Below are 21,207 nucleotides of genomic sequence, written 5' to 3'. Positions count from 1 at the left end.
GATCATTTTGAAAGGTATGTATTTCAATCCTCTTTGTTTGACACGAAAGCATTAATCACTTTTTCATATGAAAGTCCAAAGCTTAAAGATTGGACGACGGCCAAATCTAGCTTTTCTTGGTCAGTTTTGATGCAAAGATTGGACGAAGACGATGGTTTTTCCTTGGTTTCATGCAAAGATTGGCCGAAACTACATGTTGGTTTGTTTTCGTGTTCGCTCTTTTGAGCGAACATCGGGCAAAGAAGAAAGCCTCCGAATGGGTATGGGTCGGGTTTGAATATGTTAACCCAGTCCATTTAACTAATGTGACGTGGAGGCTTTATTAAATGGACTGGGTTCTAATCAGATAACAATCCATATCAGGTCCATTCCCGATTTAATAGAGTTTTTTATTTAACGATAATTACAATGTTTATTAAATCAACATATATTTTTTTAGTAAATAAAATCACAGTTTTCATTACATAAAAGTATTGTATTTATTTAATCAAAATACATTACGTAAAAATCAGGGGCAGAGCTAGGGGGGTCCCAGGGGAGCCATGGCCTCCCCTATGGTCCAAAAATTTGCACACTCAATACATTTTTATATGTAATTTTGTTCCCTTCCCTCACTTTTCACCCAATGGTTGGCCCCCCCTATGGCCCATCCGTAAGTCTTGGCCCCCCTCATAAAAATTCCTGGCTCCGCCCCTGATAAAAATGTTATATTTATTGAATAAAATACGATTTTTATGTATATAAAAATATGGTTTTTATTAAATAAAGATACAGTATTTACTAAATCAAAATACAATATCTAATAAATAAAAATACGGGTTTTATTACGTATAAATAATGTGTTTATTAAATATAGCATTTTAATTAACATTATATTGTTAACAAAATTTTTTATTAATTACAATGTTTAATAAAATATAGTATTTAATTCATTATTTTAATTAAGGTATTTATTTAATTAATAGTATTTTCTATTATTATCTTTGGATTTTATAATGGGGGTAAGGGTAGTTTGTAATTTTAGGATTTGTATGGGGTATTTAGTAATTTCTTTAAGCTCAAGGGGTATTTTGGTCAATTTGGGCCTAAGGAGTTCAAAACTAAAATTCTAATATAATGGTGGGTATTTTGGGTAAAAAATGTGGGTAGATTGGTTTGAGTATACATAGTGGTTTTGCATGTGCGGGCAATGAGATTGACTAAAATAGAATATTTTTTATATGGAGGTGCAAATAAGGGTATTTTTGTTAAAATTTTACAAGGTTAGGTTTTTAAGCATTTTGAATTCGATTGGAGGGTTCAAATTGGCCCAAATAGGCCTGGATTAGGCAGATCTTGAGGGTAGTGATTCAGTCAATTTAGAGCATTCTGGATTGATTGGTAGAGTTAGATTGGTCTAACCTTGCTTGGATCGAGTTGCTTCGAAAAGGGTTTGATTCGGTCAATCTGAAGCTTTGAAACGAAATCTTGGTGCAATGAAGAGGCAAACAAAGGTATTGTAGGCTGAATTTTTGTGAGTAGGGTTTTTAGGGTGTCTAGGGTTTGATGGAAACATCTGATTGGTTTTAGAGGGCCAAAATATAATCTTTATTTGATGAAGGGGCAAGTGGGAGAATTGTGGGTTGAAAATTTATGGGTAGATGTTTTGGTGTGTCTAGGGTTCAATCGTATGGTCTGATTGGTTCAAAGGTGTTAGGATTAAGGAGATCTTGGGATGCTTTAGACTAACGAGAGGGTTCAAAAGGGAATCTTGATTTGATTAAAGATTAAGTGGAGGAATCTTGGGTTGTAATTTCATGGATAGGTATTTTAGGAGGTCCTGGGCCTGATGGTAGGGTTTGGGATTTTTAGGCGCTTCAGAGGGATCATAACGATCTAATTGGGTGTTTGGGGGTAAATTTTAGCGATGACTAAGCAAAAATCGGGTGTTGACAATGAGGTTTCTAAAGGTATTTATCTATTGGATCATTTGGTGGGGTTTGATTGGTCTATAAATGGTATGATCAATGGCATTTAAAAAATGGATATATTGGCTAATGAGATAGCCCAGATCAAGGGCTAAATGGGGGATATCTGTGATGAACTTTTGTGGTTAGGTGTTTATAGGTATCTAGGTCTCTTTAAAATCCCATTAACTCTAATTTGAAATTCGGTTTAAAAAAGTATCGACTAGTTTTCAAATAAAATAGGTTGATGATATATGGATATATATTATAAAATTTTGGGCAAACTTAAATTGTATCGGATCAGTACCCGATGTCTCAACGTAAGCCTAATCTAAGTTTAGTTTAGGCCTGATTTTATTTTATTTTTTTGGCTTAAGCCCATTTTAAAGTTCAAAAACCCAAACCCAACCTGTGCAAAAGCTTTGATTGAATCAGGTCAGGCTTGAATTGAATACACCTAACTTGCACCCCTAGCTCTATTGCTTGAATTTGTTTTAACAAAGCCCGTGCATCGCACTGGTTCCACTAGTTACATTTAAATGACTAGAAAACTTACTCTTATGAACATAAGTGAAAAAATTAGCCTGGTATATTTAAATTTTGAAAAGAATCCTAATTTTGCAAAAGAATATGTAATGTGCACTTCAAGTACTATAAAAACAGGCTATTTTATAATGGTTACATATTACAAATTTCTCTCCTAAGAAGAAAATCACCTTCCGACATAATTTCTAGTGAGTTGCAGTTGGGGACTTTCTGTGGTCTTAATTGTTACAAGAGGGTTCATACATAAAAAATGGCAATAGCGCGACAGATGCTCTCTGCCAAACTGTCTTTGTCAAAAGAATAGCACGAACATATCTCTTTTATGTTCCTGTTCCCTACTGTTGGTGGAGAGTGGAGACCTGAATGACCAATCAACCTATTCCAGTAATTTGTACCTTCTTCTGGGTAAGATTCATGTTGATAAATTTCAAGTTGCTTTGAAGGCTGTGATTAGAAGATAGGTTCCCATCGATGAATTTCAATTAAACAAGGGCTCATTGCTTAGTTGAGGTGTAAAATGGGCTGTTCCACCCTCGGGTTGGCACAACCCGGCACGGCCCACCAATCCCGGCATGGCTCGGGCCGTGCCGGGCACAAGGTTCATCAATGCGACTTTGTAGTTTTATTTGTAATTTGTAAATTTGTAAGTTATATATATATTTTTTAATTTCTTGTATTTTTTTTCAATTGAATTATTCATATGAAATAAAATCTTATGTTTTTTCCAATTTGTTCTTTTCTTATTTTAATTTTATCATAAATTTGTAATTTTTTACTTTCATTGTTTTTTTTTTTTTCAATTTCTTCCTAAAAAATGAAAAAAATCATGCTGGCCCACAACTTGAAACACAGCCCAGCCCAATTAGGTCCGCAGGACCTGGGCCATTGGTCATGCCCGGCTCCCCTTTAGGGAATTTGTGCCAGGCAGGACCGGCCCATTACGGTGTGAATGGCCTGCAAAAGGCCCAGCCCATATTACACCTCTATTGCTTAGTGTAATGGTAGAATCTCAAGCTGACAACTGAGAAAGTGGCAATCCGTCTGAGAGCAGCCACTTTGTTTAAAGTTTATTTACCCGTATCCCGTCCACCCCTCCTAAGACCCCCCAAATGACTGAGACCAACATTGGGTAATGATCCATTGTAGAAAGGATGTGTTTTGAATCTGATAAATCTCATTCCTAGAAACAACAGATATGTAAATGAGAAGTAGATTGGTTATGGAACCCTTTGTTGAATTTGGGATTAGATGGCAGCTGGTTAATTAGATAGGCTCTGATCTGGCCACCCCCTTGCTTTTTCTACCAAGGGGATCATTACTAAGCCCAGTTCGCTTTTCGGTAAATTACTTATCTAGGGGTAAGTGTATTTATTCATGTTTTTTTTTCTAGGTAAATAAGGCAATAACCATTTTAGCTATAAAAATCCATTATTAAAAGAGGCATTTTTGTTGCATTAAGTGTTGGCAATTTTCCTTCAAGTGGAAAAGTTATTTACCCACTCGAGAGATAGGTTTCCTTGATCTCCACATAAATCTGAAAAAAGAATATGAGATTTTTATTCAACGGAAACCAAAATCCCATTGACCAACTTTTCTCTTTCTCAAAATCCAAAAAACGAATGCCCTAAAGATCATGCTTTTAGTAACGTTAAACTCATGGTTCAAAGTATCCATAGACCTATGTATCAACAGGGATATATTGGTATTTTAACTTTTAAGCCAGCATGCCTTTCTTTTTATTTTTATTTTTTTCTGTTAAATTTTAGTTTATATATCATGGGTGGGTATATGTGTGTAGCACCTGTAAACAAGTGTATTGGATACGGAAAAATATGATACAATACGCTATATATAGTTGAAACCTTGGTTACATTGGAATACTTGGAGCATGTTGTCTCTATCATGTATGGATGTATCTTGAGTTCAAGTTCTCTGTGAAAATCCACAGTGGTGATATCATCAAATAGTAGATCCTTGAAAAATAAAGCAAAAAGCAAAAAAGCAAAAAGCAATGGAACCTGGTCTACCAAGCTTGGTTGTAGAAGATTTTATTTGAATTCAGGAGTCAGTCCCTGTCAAGTAGAAGATATTATTTGAATCCTGGAGTCCGTCACTGTCAGCTAGAAGATAAATAGACTGCATTCTACCTCAGAATTCTGAATTTCGTTGTAGACCTTTAACAATTCAAAATTTTAAATACCTCCACCTAAACACGAATACCCACTAGTGTATTGGCATGAATTCCGAGTTGGCACTTACCCCAACTGTAAAAACCCCAATACTTTATTAATTGTCAGTCCTAGGATACATAAATAGTAAAACGCTGAAAATATCTGCTCTGAGGTCCATTACAAGGCTATTTAGAGTTGTTTTGAGATTTCTGGGTGAAGCTCCATAATGGGCCAGTTTCTCTACCTAATAATCCATGGATTATTACATACATAAAAAAAATCTGTCTCTAGCTTATTTGGGTTGGACAACTTTAGTTATTAGTCGATTTTAAGCACATGGACTAGTGTCCATATGCTCAATATTCACCAAACAGACCATTATTTCATACCATATCTATATTATATATAAAAGTGTGAATGCAATGTGATTTTTTTTAAACTAAAATTTTCCTCTACTTCTTTGTTTGAGAAAATGTATAAAAGTCATTTTATTATAATTTTAATGCCAACTTAGCTTTAATGGCTATTAAAATGCTCATAATTATGTATTTAGTCCATCTCTAATGATAATATTGAAAATGTAATTTCAATTATTACTTCTCACCTCATTTAATCCCCTCTTACTATGTCTTATAGTAAAATTATTAACCCCCATATTCTCTTATTAAATTAGATATGTGTCAATATTTTTAACAATATAAACCCATATATTTTAAAATTGACTTAAAAAAATCCAATTTTAATCCAAGTGGTGACTAAGCAATTCAACCATCCGAATCAAATTGATCAACCTATGAGTCATAGTTAGGTAATAAAATTTTTAAAATAGAAACAATTACAAAAACTTACAAAAAATTGCACATTTATGATATATTTATTAATCAAATTAAAAAAATGAGTGTAATAAACAATTACTTTTATTGATAATGAAAATGAAATACATAATTTAGAACTGACCAAGATGAAATTATTTTACTGTTTGGCAAAGATTAATAGTTCAAATTTTGGGTCAAACATGTTAACCTTTAACGTCATAAATAAATATAAAAGTTAATAAAATATAAAATATAAATATAAAAAAAATATATAAATTTTTCAAAAAACATTTAGACACATGTATAATATCATATATTTATCATATTAAACAAAAGTGCAACATATTAGAATTATTTTTACACACAAAAATACAAAAAAAAAGTATAGAAAAAAACTGGATACATCTATAATTTTATATTTATATACTACTACTAAAAATATGAATAAGATTGTGAAATTTTTTTTTTTGACTAAAATACTCAATTTTGAAGTTGGTCCCTATTTAATTGTGAGGTTTAAATTGTAATTTGAAATACTACTTTTAAACCCATTCAATTCTCTCCATTTAAATCTTACATTTCTTTTATAAGTGAACAAAAAAAAAAGATACACAAAAAAGATTAAATATTATAAAAAGAAAAATCTAACCAACTAAGTAGGTCTATTAATAATTCTTAAAACTTAACTGGATCTGATTATCACGTATTTGAAAAGATGTTTACATGAGATTTGAATTTTCAACCTGCATCTAATTAATAATAAAAATAAGAAATAAAAAAATATAAAAAATTTTAAATATAATATTAATATCATTATCATTATCTAGAATTATTATGTAACAAGCCCAAGCACACTTTTAAATATCTAAAAATATCTCACTTAAATTCGGGTTTTCCTGAAAAGTCAAAAACAGTAGGCCTAGCCGGCAATATGTAAATATCTCACGATGACGTCCTTCTGATCATTGATTTACATGGAATTTGGCAAAACTTCAGTCACTTACCGTCGATCACACGGCCGCCGGTGGTGCTCCACATTCGTCGCGTTCACCGTCGACACTACGTACTCTATTTACCTTCTCCAACTCCAAGAGGATGGTCAGGACTCCGTGGGACGGTACATCAACCGCATCCCACCCAAAACCCGAGCTCCCTCGATTTCCAACACCCCCACCCCCCCAATCTCAAGAACATCGTCGCCGTCAGGTGGCCTTCCGGTAGTCTTCTGACTCGTCCACCTCCCGCATCCGTAGCCAACGGCACCGCAGTCGGTGGCGGGGAGCGTAGATTGGGTCGACTCAGTGACTGTAACACATGTGATGTGGATGACGTAAATTCGGGTTGTAATTGTAGTGTTCTAAAGCAAATGAAAGAGCAATGCCATGTCATACGTGAATCTGTCTGTGTTCAGTTCGTCGTGTGACTCGTTTCATTCATACATGAAACTTCGAAAGTCAAAGCACCACCTAATCAACTTATCAACCTACGGCCTTTACTCCCTCTCTTCATTCTTTATTTATTTTTACTATTTCTTGATTTCTTCTTTCTTTCGTTCTTCAAGCTTAAGGCGTAGACTTTAGAGAGCTCTGTTTCCATTTTCCAATGATATGACCGTCCGCGAATTTAACAAGCATTCAATCCAATGGTATACGTAATGAGCCTTGCAATTTCGAAGAATCAAAGCCCATGGATTGAAGAAGGAAGCCCAACCATCCACAGAGCTTTTGTGTGATGTAAATAACTTATTCGGATAAAAAGAGAAACGTAAATTACTTATCCACCCTCTAAAACGATATCAGACAGATAATTGATACATCGTAAATTATAAAAATACAGGAATTATCGTCAGTTAGGGCTATAGTATTAATATCGGCCTTTTTTATAGAGACAGCTGGAGCCGTGGAGCGCATACAGATTCATTCATATTTATCATACATGCATCCAAATCCTCATCTTAACATGAGAGAATGGATATATGCAAGGGTTCGTTGGAGCAGACATACATGAGAAATGAAAATAAATAGGAGGAAAGAGAGGCGATTTTAATAATATTCAAGCAACAACTTGTTCCAAATTATACAATGAATCAATCAATCATCTCACAAATGAAATTTAAGTAGAAGATTGAATGACCCAGTTAGTAATTAGATTTAGACATATATATAAAATTTATGGAATCGAATTATCTATTCTCTTCTATTTCTTTAGCTCCCCTACATGATGAAAAATTAGGGTTTTCTGGATGTCTCTGCCAACACCGCATAAACATCGAAACCCCAAGGAATGCTGAGTTGCTGACTGCTCCTCTTCACTACCCTGCTACCTGCTGCTAATAATATATCCATTATGTACACTACCAATACCAAGCAGCCACCAGGCTCCATTCCGGCTTCATAGTTCCATTTTCAGGTGGTTCGAGCTCAGAGGCACTGCAACAATAAGAATTTGGAACCAAGTTAATCATTTTTGACTTTTTATTTTTTATTTTTTTTTTCTGTTCCCTGTCATTGTTCACTTCAGTTTCTTTTGTATATGATTACATGTTATACTGTGTTTTGTGTTCGTGATCATTTATTTATATAATAATGGGTTACGGTTTAAAATTTTACCTGAATTTGCTGAGTTGTAACTGAAAAGGAAGTTCTCCGGTGCAAGGAAGCTATGGCTGTCATCTCTTTCCCACATCTGTCGTTGGAGCACGTCACCCTCCCATAGAGGCTGATTCTGTTGTTGCTGCCACATCAATGGCTCAAACGTCACTGTGCTGGGGCAGCTACTGGGCGTTACACATCCACTCTGCAAGAAACCAACAAGTAATAGACAAGTTATGTCATGTCACCATGAAAGGAGATGAGTGAGAACCAGACGAGATTCAAATATCACGGGTGTTTCAATCGGAGACTTTTGTAACACAAGGACCCTTGCATGTCTGCCCTTGTTAAGGAAATATGGGACCCATGAAGAGAAGGGAAAGCTAAAGTAGGATCGACCACCCTTCCAACAACCCTAAGTGGACTGAACCACCACATATATCAAAGCACTGGTTTAAGAGACTCTTTGACAAAAACTAACCATAGTCGATAACCATGGCCATAGGATCCTGGACATTCTTTTTGAAGCGCTGCAGATCTCAGGCTAATAATGGGTACTGGGTTGGCACTAATATCTCTTTCATTCTCACTGGAGTGCTGTAGCAGAAATATTGCATGCACTAATAGAACTGTAAACTGTCGCTCAGGCCTACTTAAGAAGTGCTGTCCCCACCCCCCAAACAGAATTATTGAACCCAGACAAGATTTTCAGGCATATTCGGTAAAGTTACAAAAACAGGTTTCGTGTTGTCCTGGGAAGAAATTTTAGGCGCCATTCACTTCTAATTTTTGTTTCTTAATGGAAGGTGGCAGGTACCATTAACTCATTGGCAAGTGGGTTAACCATTTCTGTCTGCGTTCATACTAGATATTTCTAGTCTGTTTTTTGCTAATCCTACTCCAGTACTTCTAATCTTTGGAGAGAAAAAAACACGGTGTGGTACAAAGTCAATAAGTTTTTAAAAACGATGAATTAACAGTCAATAAACTTTTAAGAAATTAACTTTTGCCTGCAAGAAGAAAAAAGAGAGCCATAAATATAGTGGGCAGTGCGTACTTCTGCGGCGAAAAAGCTGTCGAGGCTGAAGTCGATCCTCGGGGTAACCGCAGCGAGTCTCATTGATAAGAACTGAAACCCCAAAAAAAAAAAAACCTCGAATCAGAACAAAGTGCAAGAAAATAATGATTCAAAATGACCAAAACGCCCACGCAGCATCCGGCTATTATTGCTGGTATAGCTTTATGCCTTTATCGGGCAGAAAGTTGAAAACGAACTCGAAACGAAAATAAATGAGGGAAGGAGGGGTTGGGTTCTGTTCTGAATTCGGACACTGACCTCCACTTGGCGCTGTAGAGACTGTACGTGGTTGATTATCTCGTCCAGCACCAACGCCGTACCAGAAATCTGCAAAAGCATTTTTTTTCGTAAAAGAGCACCAATGAAACCAAAAAAAAGGAGAAAACGCTTAAGATGGTGATACATTTTCCCGTTTCTAAGAAGGTTGAGTAATTAAGAAGGGCCTTGTTGATTAATATTGGTGTACAATGACTAAAATGCCCTATAACGAAAAAGTACCGAAAGCCTGCAAATTCTCCGAGATGATATTTGGCTGATCTACACCGTACATCTCTATAATAAAAGCGAAACAGGAAAGAGATATATAATGGTGATTACAGGTCGTACCAGGTTACTGGTAGCCCAAACCTTTGATGGACCACATTTGAAATAACAATCAATCCTATCCTATTAAGCCCCTATCGATTAAGTTTTTACTCCTCCATCCAGAATTACGGTCCAACCCATGTCATCTTATGGTCACCCCAAGTCTTTACCCAAAGATCCAATGGTCAGGAAACACACACTGAATGGCAATTTTCAACAGGCCATACCAGTACCAGATGCTACATGGAATCAGGACTGGTGATCCTGATGTGATGGCGCATGTTTGTCCATCATCAGGGGGCTCCTAAAAGCTTCGGATTTGATGTGGTCCTGAGTCTGACTCGGACGGATATCAAAACAAAACAAATCGATATTTGGAATTTGGTACTCTCCGTTTCCAAACAACCTTTTCCGTTTTCCGTTTCCCGTTATTTGGCGGCCCAGATAATGGTAACTACTATTCTACTAACTAGGAAAGTCCCCCCTCCCTCTGCAACTGGATAATATGTGCTCTGGAGCACATAAAGTAGATTGGTCTCATCCGGGACCGCTACAGACAACCATCGGATTAGAATATAACTGTCAATGTGGTCCACCGGTCCTCCCACTAGCTCCAACCCTATGGCCATCAAATCGTGATTCGTTGAAAGATCTGTGGTCCTCGTATCATAGAAGACAATAAATGTGATGAACACATGGACTGGACCACCAAAGAGCACTATGGCTCTCAAAGAGGGGACTCAATCAGGTGATCCTAATCGTCGGATGAGAAGTCAAAAGATCAGACACGCTAACGTTCACATACGGCCGAGTTGGTTTCGGTGCTATCGGTCTCTGTATCCATACACGGAGATCATCCCCCCCCCCCCCACACAAGAGGAGGCTCAGAGCCTCAGACTCGTCTCTGTGGACGAACAAGCTCAACGTACTTCCTAGGGCCCACTGACCACCGTTGGATGGTCATCGAAAATCGTGTGGGTGTGAATTTCGAGGGACCATCCATAGGTAAAAGAGCTAATGAGTACGTACTCCTGAAGAGGACGCCATCACGGAAATAGTGACTCATGGTCCATCTCTATCACGTCGCGTCTCCTCTATCATTCGCAGTTGGGTGGGGGAGGGGGAGGCTCTTGTTTTTGTCGCTTTTACCCCTTCCCACCAGAGATTCCTAACTAATTTACCAGATCAGACGGCCCCCCCCGTCTACTTCAAAGTTTCAAAGGGTATTATCGTTATTCCACTAGCATCAATGGCCAATCTATTTTCAAAAAACAAAAGTCTACGACAAAGGAGATTATAATACGATTTAAAATTACGATAATGACCCTAGATTCATTCAAAATGACAAAGAAGAGAGAACTAACCTTACTGCAGCCTGGGACCAGTTCCTGGAGGAGCTTCATCCGAGCATTTATCTTCTCTCTCCTCGCCTGGAAATCGAAAAATTAATTGAGATTTAAGATTTAAGATTTAAGTAAGTAATTATTGTTAATCATTACGTGGAATAGACTTGTGTGATAAGTTAATGAAGTGAGATTACCCTTTCTGCTAAACTGTGGCTGTCAGTTGCTTGGCCACGACGAGCTCGAACGTGAACGTAAGGAAGCTTCTCGCCGTCTTTCGCTTCGCCTGCTTTCGAACTCTCATTCTCCACGTTTTTGCTCCTTTTAGCAGGGACCTTAACCTGATTTCCGGAAATGGAAAAAGCGAACAGTCTGAGAGCTTTACACTGAGCAGAGAGAGAGAGAACCAGTTGCCAGAAAGGGAAACCCTAGAGCGCTGATTTCGAATGTTTACCTTCTTTTCTCGCTCCTTCCGCTTCGTCGACGCCTGGTTCTCGCTCGGCGTTGCGGGATCGGAGGAAACCAGGCAGGAGCTCGGGTTTGACTCGGAATCGGCGGGCTCGCTCTTCGGTTTGAGCGAATTCTCGTTTGAATTCGAAGGAACAGGGCACTTGTCAGTCGAGTTCTGTGCGGCAGCGAAGACTGAGAACTTGCTCGCTCGTTCGACAAGAGCGGCGTCGGTAGGAAAGGTTGGAGAGCAGTTGAATGTGTAGCGCATGTCCTCCTGTCCACTCCGGCTATCTCTCCACATCTCCGGGGCGATAACCGTCTGAGGTTTGCCGGAAAGAGGATCTTGGAGGAGTTCCATAGCTTGATTCGCCGGGAGTCCGAGAAGAGCGGTGAAAGAGCTCCCTGGAACGGTTGCTTCTTGTAGAAGATTTTCCGTCATTAATATTCCGTCACCGAATTCAAAGCTATCTTCCGCCATTTCCTGCTTATCATCCTTGCAACCTTCAGATCTGCTATCGAAACACGAAATCCGCTCCATGAATGATCAAATTCACTCAAAATCCTAGACTTATTGGTTAACAAACAAACGGAAACGGAACTGAGCTTCCGGTTTCCCTCACAGAGACAAACAGAACCTTATCTACTTCGCATTCCCTCAATTCAACACCAATGACCAACCCACACAAGCTCAAGCTCCTTGGTGGGCGTTACAACGGAATCCGAACTTCGGAGTCGCTTCGAGCAGAAGAATTCAGAGCTCGGATTCGACAGAACAAACCAGAAACCACCCCAGAAGAAAAATCGATCGCCTTACGTTTGAGGAAGGATCACTGTCGATAGCTCATACGGTTTCTCGAGAGAAGGTGGAAGTGGAAGGAGATGAGAGGACTAAGTATTCGACAATGAGAAAAAAAGAGAAAAATCTGAGAGAGGAAAGGGAGAGAAGCGGAGGGCTATAAATGCGGATTGCGGAGGGGATCGGGGAGGGTGTCCTCACAAGACGGACCGTATTGTCGCGTCCAGCGTACGTGTCCCTTCGGGGCATTCTACGCGTATCCGTATCTCCCCTTCAGTCTTTCACTATTACATCCGTGTCGTAGGGCGGGGACCGAAAAAAGCCCCCCCGACAGGAGTTTTAATCGTGAGGGCGACGCGTCATTTTCTTGCATTTATACAAAAGAATGGTTATGGCTTCAAAATTGACATGAGAGAGAGAGAGAGAGAGAAAGAGGGTCCTCACAACTTAAGTTCCCTGTTCTTGTCACGTGCCGACATATTTCTCTTCTTTGTCTCAGCACGTGTGAAGGTTTTACCATACAAGAAGACACGTACTTTGCGAGGGGTAATGTGTTAACTGATGGAATATCCACTGGTCACTTATAACTTACCGGATTGGCAACCGTCGGATTCGAATAAACTGAGATGTCAGCTCTCTTAATCCAAATATGTATGCCACATTCCACAAATAGCTGGACACGTCCGGACAAGCTGATCTTCTATTTGCCTGCCACATGGTTAACATAGATATTTTCCGTTGTGTAATACACCATTGGATATGCGCAGTGGAACCAATTATACCAATCAGACGGTCATGTGGATCTGTGACTGATGCTGTAGTTAGTTACGCACATGATTCCTGTTTCGATTAATGCTCAGGGCATAAGGTAAAAGTCTACGGTCTACCAACTGTTTAGGCCCAACTTTTGCTCCAGCCACACGTCCATTTTAGGCCCAGTGGCCCAACCTAATTTTAAGTCTTGGGTCCACATTACCAGACACCCCGTCCAAATAGAAATAGAATGCGGATGTCCTATTAATAAAAATACCTTCCAAAACCCTTTCAATATGATCTGATACCACACATCTCAATCAGGTGATATTTGGCATCGGTGCTGAGACCTTATTGATTTTTCAAAAAATCGGTGAATTTTATTGTTTCGTATCAAAACTTGTCATGTAAGTCATTTTTTTGATAAATCAGTTTTGAATATGTTTGGTATTGATTTTTAAGGGCTGATTATTTTTATATTGGAGTTATTATTCAATGTTCTCAAAAAATCGGAATCAATTGGGAATTAGGAAATCATCGAAAATGACTATTCCTGAAAAACGGCCGATTTTAAGAATTGATTTCTGACCAAATTCCTGAAAATTATCAAAATCGACCAATCATACTAAAATTTCAGCGCCGATTCTTCTAGCAATAACATGGCTCTAACATTTTAGTGTTTAGCAAAGAGTCCGAAACTCCTGCCTACAAAAATTTCTGCCATATTTATCCACATAACATTGTAATTACAGATAAGGAATATCTTATCCGCCTACATAATATTATGCACGGGAAGATATTCCCAAAAATCCCCCTTAATACGGGTCCCAGTCTCATGTGAAATATACAGTGTCCGATTATGTTGGGAAGGTGTTGGAACGTGTTTTAGTAGCAGGAGATCCCAACTCATTTCTGAAGGTTACTGAGCCGTTTGAGCGTTGCGGTAGCACGTGGATCCCCACCGTACTTCTGGGTTGTAGGTTGCAGTGCTCCGGAGGTGCTGTCGCCTTATGGAGCAGTGTGGAGTGGTGGGCCTAGAGCTTTGCATATAATTCGTAATTCTGTGGGAGCTGGGAAGCAAAGATGCAGATGTAGCTGAGTAATTGAGTTCGATTCAGTGTACGACTGGATGGGCTGTTTGGCATCTGGCCCAGGCCCGATCTATGGTCCAGATCAAAAGCCCTTCTTTTCATCCTCAACACCGGGCCCATGGGGCAGCAGACGGACAACAAGTTGCGTCCCAAGGTTTTCCTAGAATGTTTCACTGCCAAGCCAACTCTACCTAACCTCGCCCACTGGTAGCCAGTGGTCCTAATTAAGGAACCCTGGTGTTGTGCATTTATACAGAGATTAGGTCGCTGCCTTGCTGGAGTGTTGATTTTTCTGCATTGAGAACAAGTATTAAACTATATCCATCCATGATACAGACCCATTGTATTACCTTACCTCTGTTGGGCTAATGCGAACATTTCTTGGGCCTCAAAATTATCTAGGCCCAAATTGTTCGAAATGAATGCATGGTGGACTCCACTGTAGGGCCCATCTGGATACCCTACTTACGGTATGACATTTACACAGCTACCTTCCTGGTTAGGTAGCTATGGCCTATGGGTATCTCCAACAGATCTGGCCGTTGGTAGAGAATATTATCTCCAAATCTAGAGACCCTTAGATCAATCTCTTGGTGGTCCGGTCACCGGTGTTATTGAAGGGTCAACATCAGAGTTTTACAATTTTTTTTTTTATAATTTCATTTCGTACGAGCCATGCTTTGCACTTAAGCAAAGTCCTCAGTCCCTTGTAATAGTAGCCATGGTGTGAAAGGCTCTCCTCTTCTGACTGAAAGACCTATAGAGAGGAGACAATGGTCACTATCCGAATGATAAGCCATATGTACATTTATATATACCAATAATAAAATAAAAAAAAGGTGGAGTAATTATATTAACAACCACACACAAATAAATTCTTGTAGACTGATTAAGAGTAGATCATATATGAGAAAACATTTTGTCAAGGAAATATAATATAGAAAATATAAAATAAAAAAAAATCGATGGGTATTATTATTATTATTATTATTTGGGGGAACTTGGTTTGATTGGAAGATGAATTTTCTGTTTAATTAACCTGCATTGTTTGGAGATGTTAATTTGTAATTAATTAATGGGGTAAATTACTGATAGCCACTTTCGTACTTAGGTAATGGTAACACTTGGCCCACCGACTCCTAACCCCTTCCCCGCCCATGAACTTTTAGGCTATGTTTGGTTTGAAGGAAAATGCAGGAAAAGGTAGAAAAACCTTTACAAACCTTGTATAGGTTCCTGTATTTTCTTACATTTTCCTTCAAACCAAACATACCCTTAGATTCCAACACTTTACCCCCACCTCTCCGGTGTATTAAATTGCCCATTCAAAATTCTTTCTCAAGATAATATCATTGAAAGAAAATTGAGAGAAACATGTAAAGTTTAGAATTTAGAAAAATTAAGTTAAAAGGGCAAAATGGTCTGTTACCTCTTCGTCGCAAAATAATGTCAGGAGAGATAACTGTCACTACCCCTAAGTATAATTTCCCTAACTAATGTCATTGTGATTTAGGGACTGGATATGGTTGATTATTATACAATAAAGTATAAGTTTAGAAGCCAAAGAATTTCTTCAGCCTCAGTAATCAGGAGACATCAACTGTCGGAAAAGTAGGAAGTTGCTTGTATTTTTATGAGACATAATTTGGATTCAGGTTCAGAAAACAAAAGATCTCACTATTTATCAGTCAACCCAAGTAAACTAAAATCTCACCATCAACCCTCTATTGATCTTGATCTGACGTCTCCTTGATTAATTAATATCGAATTCAAATTTATATAGCTGTAAACTAATTAACTCAACGAATTCATGGATATATAAGCATTTGTTTGACCATAAATTTAGGTCCAGATTAAGAGTTGTTCCCTGATTTCAGTATTGGAGGGTGAGACGTCTCTCCCAAGAGCAATATAGTATTTGTATAATCAAATGAGGCAATTTTTCCAAGGCAAAATGTGTCTTACTCAACCCGATTCTTAGCAAATCAAGATGATTTTGATTATTCTTCTCTAACTTCAATTAATTCTCTCCCCTCTTATATGGGTGATGGGGTCCTTCACTCCTTCCTGTTTTGATGATTTTCACTTCCTCAGAGAATTAACCGACTGTTAAACTGTAAAAACCACCATGACCCATTGAGCTTTCTTTCTGGGTTTTGTTGTCCAGTATGATCCTGACAATATTGTCCGAGGCTGCTGAAAATAAACGGAAAAGTTCAGGAAAAAAAAAAAAAAGAGGTAGAGAAAAGTTGACGCGTTCAAAATCGAATCTCAGTGGATGATTTCATCTTTGAAATTGTACGCCCCTGAAGGGTCCAGTTCTGAGCTAATTATTTGGTATCGTATGACTGTATGAGTGGGTCTACCCAATTCAGAAATCAAAACCACTTAATCTCTTAACTGGGTTCAGAAGAAATCCAAACCAGAAACGGGGCCCAATTAAGCGATTATCAACTTGGCCAATTGACTATGCCAAATGTACTTTGTATTGGCTTGGAATTGACACTTTCGAGGTTATTCAATTCATTTTCTGGTCTGATCAGTAGGATTCTGCTTCCCTTGCATGTTGTTGGTGATGGAAGTCTAAACTGGCGGTTGGTTTGTTGGTTGGTCGAGAGTTGGTGCTCGACGAGGAGTCTGAAAATTGATCATTGACAGTTGGCAACATTGTTGGTACACATACTCTCTGTGTGGCACACATTTTAGCTTGAAATTCAATGTCAAGTTTTTCTTTATGGGGCCGAAAGCTGAAATTAAGGATGCAAATTGGGTAAATTTAGGTTGAGATTTTGTTAAAATTTTAATGGACCAGGCCTGATGCAGTATAAATTCTTTAAATCGGGTATCCTACTTACACCTCTGAGTGTTTGCCACATCATCACTAACCTTATCTGTCAGGCTTTTCGCCTGATGAGGCGAGGCCCCTACATGGAAAAGTTGAACGAATTTGGGTTGGAATTTTGTTAAAATTTGAATCGACCCAGGCCTGCCTAAAAACACGGGCGAATGCAGTGTAAATTCTTTAAATCGGGTATTTGACTCGCGCCAATGAGTATTTGCCACATCATCACTAACCTCACTTGTCAGGCTTTTGGCCTGAAGAGACGAGGCCCTACATGGAAATCAGAAGCAAGGTGATAAAGAGAAGGCCAGAAATCAGCAAACTAATGAACCAAAAGCATTATCAAGTGGGCAACTTGATGGCCGGGCCAAGGCACCTTTGTTGGGACCTCAGGTGACAATTTTAAGGTTGTTTCACATAAGTTTTGTGGCTTGTCCAGTTGTGATCCCATTTGCCTTACATGTTTAGAAGTCTGAAGTAGGGATTTCCACAAGTTTAAGTGTTAGCACATCTAGGCTCAGGCTTTGCTTTGGCTCAGCTCTCCCGACCCAAGCCTTTGAGTAACTTGTGGGTAGCAGACTGGCAGTATTGTCAAACTGTATTTCTGACCCTTTGGTTATTCATACATCTAATTAAATAATAATCAGAAAAAAATAGTATATGGTTTCGCATTATATTGTGAAGGTTTGTTTCTTCTTACATTAAAATCAGTTTAAAATATATAAACTATAGTATCATCATCATCGTCATCTAAGCCTTATCCCAATTATATGGGGTCGGCTACATGAATCCTATTTCTATTTCGCCATTCCATTCCATTTAGTACAATGTTCATTTTTATGTATTGCATCATTTATGGGAAAAGATTGGCGAGAATGTGAAAAAGACAATCCAGAATCAATACGTTTATTTGAGAAAAAAAAATACCCTCTCCTTTCAAAAAGGAGAAAACTTTGAACACTCTTGGACATGATACATTAACCCATTTAATCCCATATTTGCTTGTCTATTTGGTCAAAAGAATTTTGGATGTAGTTACTATTTTACCCACAATCATGGTAACGTGTCATGCCCAAGAATGTTTTCATTCCAAAACATTGCGAAAAACATGACTATATCTACCCACATGCCCAATCATGGTAAGAGCGCCACTTGGCCATATCTACCCACATGGCATTATAATCATGCATTTGAAACATCTCCTGTCCTTACATATAATTAGACTTGTTTATAGGTCAGGTTTGAGCTTGACTTTTACCAAAATTTGAATGAAACCCAACCTAAAACCCAAGCCGAATACAATATAAATCAGGCCCGAAACTCGGCCCATAAATAAGTCTATATATTATCATTCATCGTCATGGGGGTGTGTATCTGATGTGCAGCTGCAATGTGAGTAGGATTTAACAACCTTTAACTTTTTCCTCTGTTTTGGGTGTTTAATTTCAAGCTAAGAATATTGGACATGGCGTCTTAAGCCATGGTCTAAAGAGGCAAGCTCCTCCCACCACAAGTTACAGCTCAATGATCCTCACAGGATGGAAAGTCATGAGAAGGAAAAAGATAGAGAGAACTGACAAAGGAACCCAAAACTTGTCAAGTTGGGCAACTTGAGCAAGTTAATGCAGTTTTGTTGATACATGAATTGACAAATTTTTAAGATTCCACTCCATCTTTATATCCTTCCTTCCACCTACTAGGATCCTATTAATCAATCTGATTGTGGCGAAATGATCACTGACAGTTGGCCTTTGCTACTTGCTAGTACAGGGGTTGAACGTCAATATTGGAGAGACTCTTGGGTCTGGGAATAGGGGACATGCGGGGTCTTGGGCTCTTCCAACTTGCCACGTGGTGTGGTGCTACTGGATTGGAACAGCTCACCAAACCGGTCTCTGTCCACAGATTTCCCGGCCTCCGCCAAAATTCAATTTGATTAGATAGCTTTTAACACAATTTGCAGAATATTCTGACTATTTCTTTAGCTTCAATTGACCTTTTTATTATCCTTTGAAATAATGGATTAAGCTCACGTGTAAAGCACGTGCAGTGCCTTCACTCTTGTGAATTGTGATGGAATAAAGAAAGAACCAAATTGGCTGTCAAACTAAGTGGCAGTGGCCGATCCAGAAATTTTTTCTTGGGTTAAGTACTCTGCATCCTGTTTGTGAATTTAGCATTAATTCATCATCAGATTTATCTTCCCTATATGGTCGGATTACAAAATTCCGATCTGGACTGATCAGTCATTCTCCCATTTTTTTTATATCGGATTAAACCCAATACACAAAATAACACGTATTGGGTATTGGGTTTATCCAATTGCCCCAACCTTGGCTCCCCTGTAATTAGAGTTAAAAAAATATATATCGAGGGGAGTAGAAATTGCAACGTGGCGGAGAGGGCCTGGGTTTTAGCTGCCTTGTACCTGATCCTAAATTCAAATTCCCCGCCCGGAACCTTGGTGGGAACCCATCCCTTTCTTCACGAGGAACAGGGATCCCTAACTTTGCCCCACCCCACCCTGGCCATTTTTATTTGTATACTTATATATATATATATATATATATATATATATATATATATATATATATATATATATTTTGTATTAATTTATATGTATTTATATGTATTAAGGCTCAATTTGTATTATTTTATATGTATTTGTATTGTACATATTTGTATTTGTACTCTTTTTAAACTGAGCATGAAGAGTATAAATACAAACATGTAGAACGTAAAATCTTATATTTTGTATTAATTTATATGTATTTATATTGTACATATTTGTATTTGTACTCTTTTCAAATTGAGCCTAAAACAAAAACATAGAAAACATGTAATGGATTGTATACATATTTTTTCCCCAAACTAAAACAAAACATGTTCTTGAATTTCTGGTCTAAAGAATGTGTTTTCATTTGGTTAGTTAATTTAATGTTCCATATCATATAATATTTATACTGCAAAATTGTTTTTCTTTTAAAATCTATGGTTTCAACAAGAATTATTTTTTGGAACAAGAACAATTTGTTGTCGTGCAATTTCATTTCAATTAGTAAGTTAAGAACAACAAAATTTTGGTTCACTTTTAGTATGTGTTTAAGGTGATTTTTCTTTAGGTTTTATTTTATTTCATTTGCAATGCAAACAAACAAAAAGTAAGGCAAAAACCTAAACAAAAATAAATCAAAATTTGGTATCAAATTACATGCACTCCCGTGCTTTGCATTAGTAGTGCAAATGAAATGAAATTGTATTGCAAACAAACCAAGCCTAATTTATTTCTACACAAAAAAGATAGTTCAAGAACATTTTGTTTTTGTTGAAACGGCAATTTCAAAATCAAGTGAAAGGAAAAAAACTTTCATATCGTAGAATACCCCTTAATCAGACAAAACCGTAAAAAACCCAAAACCCAATTAATGTTTGCATCATCGGTTCAACCGTCTAACAATTTGAGAAGCACAAAATCGCAAGCTAAGTTGAATTTGGATAAGCCTCAAATTTTTGTGTTTCTAGATCCCAAAAGCACAAAGCCAAACAACTGAAGAACTAACTTCCCATCCGAACGGGAAAATGGTTTCCTTTTTAGTTGGCTTTAAATTTTGTATTTCATTTTTATTATTACAAGTTGAATATAAAATATAGAGATATGTGTTTTTTCACAAATTTTTTTGTGTATTTTTTTGCATTTTTATCTATTTTTTGTTTTTATTTAATTATGGCATCATGGGGTAAACCATTTAACACAAATGATTGAACCACTAACCTGCTACCTAGATGAAAAATTGGTTTCATTTCTAGGTTGGTTTTAAAAACATTGATTTTTATATCCTTATAATTATTGTTTATAGATTTGATTAGCAATTTTTTATAGAAATTAATAAAATCTAATGGTGAGACTAAAAAACAATTTCGGTATAAGATTCAATGAGAAAAAATGGTATTTAATACCTTAAATATAGATCTTAGTGAGAGGTAACAAGATAAACAAAAAAATAACAGCACTAATTTTTTACCAAAAAATAACAACCCTAATTTTGTTTCTTGCCCTCATAATAAAAAGGTGCGAATTCAAAAATAAAGGTAATCTAGTTAAAAAAAAATCTGAAAATTTGAGACCCCATTTGTACCACACATGTATGTACCTCTCTCTCTCTCTTTCTGTCATTGTGCCCAACATCACCTTCATCTAGT

General features: G+C 37.5%; 1 protein-coding gene across 1 annotated transcript; it reads right to left on the bottom strand.

Moving 5' to 3' along the window:
* Positions 1-7,499: 7,499 nt before the first annotated feature.
* Positions 7,500-12,458, bottom strand: LOC104603445 (transcription factor bHLH48-like). The gene is made up of 7 exons (XM_010267469.3): positions 11,530-12,458; positions 11,273-11,416; positions 11,097-11,162; positions 9,406-9,474; positions 9,127-9,198; positions 8,088-8,274; positions 7,500-7,907 (listed from the first exon to the last, which is right to left on the bottom strand). The coding sequence occupies exons 1-7, from the start codon at positions 12,061-12,063 to the stop codon at positions 7,870-7,872; spliced, it is 1,110 nt and encodes a 369-aa protein (XP_010265771.1). The 5' UTR covers positions 12,064-12,458; the 3' UTR covers positions 7,500-7,869.
* Positions 12,459-21,207: the final 8,749 nt, after the last annotated feature.

The sequence above is a fragment of the Nelumbo nucifera genome, chromosome 2 (assembly GCF_055504915.1).
Source record: "Nelumbo nucifera cultivar China Antique chromosome 2, China Antique-T2T, whole genome shotgun sequence".
NCBI classification, from domain to species: domain Eukaryota; kingdom Viridiplantae; phylum Streptophyta; class Magnoliopsida; order Proteales; family Nelumbonaceae; genus Nelumbo; species Nelumbo nucifera.
The sequence above is the reverse complement of the archived record's forward strand: the minus strand, read 5'-3'. Positions and strand labels throughout refer to the sequence as shown.